The sequence below is a fragment of the Eurypyga helias genome, unplaced genomic scaffold (assembly GCF_000690775.1).
Source record: "Eurypyga helias isolate BGI_N326 unplaced genomic scaffold, ASM69077v1 scaffold29478, whole genome shotgun sequence".
Lineage (NCBI taxonomy): Eukaryota > Metazoa > Chordata > Aves > Eurypygiformes > Eurypygidae > Eurypyga > Eurypyga helias.
In genome coordinates this window covers 243-4,821 of record NW_010268030.1, presented here as the reverse complement: position 1 = coordinate 4,821, position 4,579 = coordinate 243, and the positions used below count along the sequence as shown (strand labels likewise).

The 4,579-nt window shown below is 54.2% G+C and overlaps 1 protein-coding gene across 1 annotated transcript; it reads right to left on the bottom strand.

The window, feature by feature from the left end:
- Positions 1-1,518: 1,518 nt before the first annotated feature.
- Positions 1,519-4,340, bottom strand: RGS16 (regulator of G-protein signaling 16; the record flags this gene model as incomplete). Its single annotated transcript, XM_010157626.1, has 4 exons — positions 1,519-1,728; positions 1,989-2,155; positions 3,520-3,581; positions 4,239-4,340. Coding segments are annotated over 4 exons (532 nt in total), but the record flags the coding sequence as incomplete, so codon positions are not given.
- Positions 4,341-4,579: the final 239 nt, after the last annotated feature.

The following is a 4,579-nucleotide window of genomic DNA, read 5'->3' as shown; positions in this document are numbered from 1 at the left end:
GGAAGTGGAAGAGGACTCAGAATCACATCCCCAGACTGGTCCTTGGTCCCTCGCTCTGCTCCAACAGCCCTGTGCTTCAGCTAAGGCTGAGGGAGGGCAAAAGATGGTTTCCTTGGCAATCAGCAAGTACCAGCAGGATAAGGACCTCCAGGTTTGGTCTTCAGGGATAAATGGAGGTACACGTGGCAGCCCCAGGCTGCCTCAGTGGGAAACGATGCTGGTGGCACGTGACCCAGCACGGGACACTGGTGGGATCCACATCACCCACCCACACGGTTGCTGCGGAATTGCTATGGCTGCAAGCTGGTTTCACGGGCCAAGGGAACACCAAGCCCAATGTAAACCAGGGGAAAACCCCAGGTTTCTCTCCCATGTATAAAAAAAAAAAAGAGTTTTCAAGAGGATCACTCACCAAAGTGCCTGTTTTACCATCGCTATTCCCTGTCTAGTCCACGTGCCTAGATGCTGTCCACAACTTTAAGGGGGGAAACAGCATGAACCTCAAAGCATCCTTTTACTACCATCAATTCCTCCGAGCTCACGGGAAACCTGCTGCCTCCCACCCCTCCAGCAGCCCTCCCGGACCGCAGCTCTCATCGCTGCTGTTCGCGTACCTTGCTCCGTGGTTGTTTCACAGGTCCGTCTGCTCATCCCTCAAGTTATTATACAGTAAAGGTGGGAGGTGTGCTAAGTGCTACCATATCTAAAATAATTTAATTTACAGGCTCCTCGGAGCAAGGGGCGTGTGTCTGCGTCGAGCAGTGCTCTTCTAATAAATACATACCTATTTAACAGTAACGATAAAATAAATAACAGTAATAAAAAGTTATGCGTGTGACCTAAGATTATGTGCAATCTCAAGGCCACGTAACTTAAGCGAGGGATAAAAATGTCACTGTTAGGGATGCGCTATACTGGAAGAAGGTGTAAAGCTTTGCTGCAGATCATGCATAGGAAACAGCAGAATGAGGATCTCAGGATCAGGAGCAGGCAGGTGCAGGGTCGCTCCGGCTGAAGGTGCCATGTAGTCCTTGGACTTTTATTCTGTCCCTTCCCTCACAGAAAAAGCCCTGCAGACAGGTCTAGTGGGGGGGTCACCCCCGGAACAGTGAGAACTGCAGGCTCCTGTGCTGGCTCTGCAGCCGGCAGCCGATGCTGCAGGTCAGAGGCAGAGTCCTGAGAGCCGGCAGGAGCTCTCTGGTTATGGATGCTCAGGGGAATCCGGTCTCTTTTTCCTAGGCTTGCAACTCAAATCCAATTTCTTTGTCCCTGCGGTGGTGCAGGTCTCCAGCCGTGCTGCAAGGGGAGACATCCGGGTCATTCCACCCACTCTGCTCCTCCGGGGAAGGAGGACCTCTCTTCCCAGCAGCTCGGTGAGAAGTAGAACCGCCCGAGGTCCTGGAGATCCTCCTAAAATGCCAGAACTTCAGCCAAAACCCCGCCTTGCAGACCTCCGCCCTCGCAAGCCATCTCTCAGCCTCTGCCTGGTCCCCTGGCTCGTCCCCCCCCGGCGGACTGGGGCTGGGGTCAGGTATGCGACCGCTTGCTGAGGCCGCGGCTGGTGGCCTGCTTGGTCATGTCCTGGTAGGAGGAAGACTTGAGGAACCGGGGGTAGGAGTCCTTCTCCATCAAGGTGCGGGTCTTGGCTTGGGCTTCATTGAAGCAAGCGGAGGTGGCACCTGAGAGGTTCTTCCGGGTGATCTCCCTGGTTTCATGGTCAATATTCACCTGCAAGGAAGCAGCATCCACAAAGATTAGCTCGGCGTTAGCTCCCCTCCCATGGCGGGAGGAAAACGTCTTCATCCTCAGAGGAGGGCGGCGGTGCTCGTAAACTTTTATATCCCTTCACGTCGGTTGGCCACGCGAGGTTGCAACGAAAGCTCTCGTGAACAAGAGCACACCTTCCCACTTTAATAAACCCACCGGGATATTTTATTCCTTTCCCACCCTGCTCGATGCCACAGGACAGAGGCCAAAAACCTTCTCACCTCCCTGGGCGCCTCACTTTGGACAAACTCCTCAAAGATCCTGTTGGCCTTGGAGGCCAGCTTGGTTTTCGACCGGGTCTTTTTGAAGTCCTCGCATGCCAGCCAGAAGTCGAGGTTCTCCTCGCTGAACTCCGTCTTCAGGAAAGTGTGGAAGGCTGTCACCCCGCCTGGGGAGGGGAGAGAAGAGCAGTTAACAGGGCAGGAGAGGGGGAGGAGGAGGAGGATGGCTGCCGGCGCTGCCTGCAGCATCACCCTGGGAGCTCAGACCATGACATCTGCAGATTTCCTTTCCCTCCGGGCAAATTCCACCCTCTGAGACGCTGCTAATTGGCCTCCAGACTCCAATAAAATCCTTTCCCACAGACAAGTAATCCTCTGGTTTTATTTATCTGACCTTTCTATAATGAGGCTTCAGAGTATTTTCTTTACAGCTTCGGAAAAGAGCTAATTCCACCTAAGGAGAAATCCACTGAGGTATCAGTATGCCTGCAGGAACCGAGCAGCGATGGCTTTATTTTTATTTCTCGGCTGAAATCTAGGGGGAATGAGATGCTGAGGAGTATGGGAGAGTAATTGCATAACGGATTTCAGAGCCAGGCTGGGGGGATGTGTTAAGGTCCAAAGCTGGAGATCCTTGTTAGCATCCTCACAGCATGTGAGGAAAGCTGGGAAAAAACCACATCTCGCCCCAAACTAGCACTGTGGGAGGACTTTCTCTCGCTGTGGAATAGCTTTTGAGGTAGACAACCACTCCTGTATTAAAATTTGGCACTGCTACCTTTGTGCACCGGCTGTAAAGCCCAGCGTAAGGAAGGGATTACGTGTGGCACCCAAAAATAAGTCCCGTATCTGGGTCTGGAGGTACTGTCTGCCTGGGGGAGAGGGACACAGCACCTTATGGGAACCCTGCACAGCGCCGTATGTATAGCAAATACTGGAATGGAAAATGGCTACATGTAACTCAGTAAAGTGGCTGGATTCCTTCTCCCTGTGGAATCACAGAACGGTTTGGGTGGGAAGGAACCTTAAAGCCCACCCAGTCCCACCCCCTGCCATGGGCAGGGGCACCTTCCACTAGACCAGGTTGCTCCAAGCCTCATCCAGCCTGGCCTTGGACACTCCCAGGAAGGGGGCATCCACAGCTTCTCTGGGCAACCTGTCCCAGTGCCTCACCACCCTCTCCGGGAAGAATTTCTTCCTGATGTCCAATCTGAATCCAACCTCATCCATGCACAGGATGCCCATGACGATGCTCCTGTCCTGAGCCAGCAGTGAGGCAGCACTCAAGCTCCCAATAAAGCACCCAGCCAGAAGAAAAGGGAAAAGCTTCACAAACCAGGCAACGAGCCCCATGCGTTGGCTCCGTCAGGGCAGGAAAGGGGCCTCTTTCTAATTCCTAATCCATCTCATTTGAGGAGGAGACAAGCTTTCCCCGTACACTGGCTGCAGGCGTACAGTCACCCTCTTGCTCCCTGGGAGAGCGTTTGCCCTATGCACCCTCACCGAGAGAGGAAAACAAGATCCTACTCACTTTTACTCTTCAGAAGCTGGTCGAAGGATTCCCTCCACTCGAGTACCTCTTGTGAGGAGTCTCTGGAAAAGATAAAAGGATGTAAGGCTTGTTGTCCCATGCCGAAGGATGGAATCGCTGCAGTCAAACATCTCCGTTAACGGGAGACAATGCAACAAGGGAGGCAGCAGCAGCCAGTAAGAAACCGAAGCAAGACCCCCAGTATCCATTACCTGTGGGCTCTCTTTCCTTTCTCCCTTTCTTTTACCTTCCCTGACGGCTCGCCAGACCTCAGCTCCATAGTGCAGCTCCACGTACACAATACTCCAGGGAGCCCTTTTCTGCTGGTACAAGCCCAGTGGGCCCCCTCTGCAATAAGATGCTTTGCCTTCAGCAGCAATATTTAGTATTTTGGTTTTAATGCTGCCTGCATTCCCTGGGGGTCCCAGGCAGTGGCCGGAGACAATAGGAATTGCAGGAGCCCTCCAGGTTTCTTGCCTATGGCTAAGGCCCTGCAATCTTGTGCCTATTGACTGAGCATCAGCTCCCCAGTCTGATTTTATAACTGGTGGAGCTGGGAAGTGATCCGCCTTCCCTGCCTGCCGGGGTGGGACCACGGGGAGGGCGAGCTGCATTCTGTCCTTTCCGCCACGCAGATGGGCAGGAGCATCCCCCAGGACAGCCTGGTCCATGGGGACATGTCCCGGGCTGAACCCGGGACATAGCGACGCTTGGCTTACCTCTGCCTGGAGCCCAGCTGCAACTTGCTGGAGGTCCCGATCCTGTGTCCCAGCTCTGGTTTGTGAAGCAGGATCCCTAAGCGGGTTTTCAGATCCTTGGCTCTGGAAGGGAGGAAAGGGAGAGGTGGGAATGCGGGACTACCAGACTCCCCCCGCCCCACAGGAGCTGCATCCCGCGGACCCGACACAGCTCGGAGGGGCAGCCCCCGCTCCTCAGCTTCAGCTGCTTCTTTGCCTTCTGATGTACGAAATAAATGCTCCCCCGACTGCCTTTTCTGCTCCCTGGCAACCACGCTCAGCAGTGCGTTAAGCCCAGGGGACCATGTCCTCCCGTTTCCCAG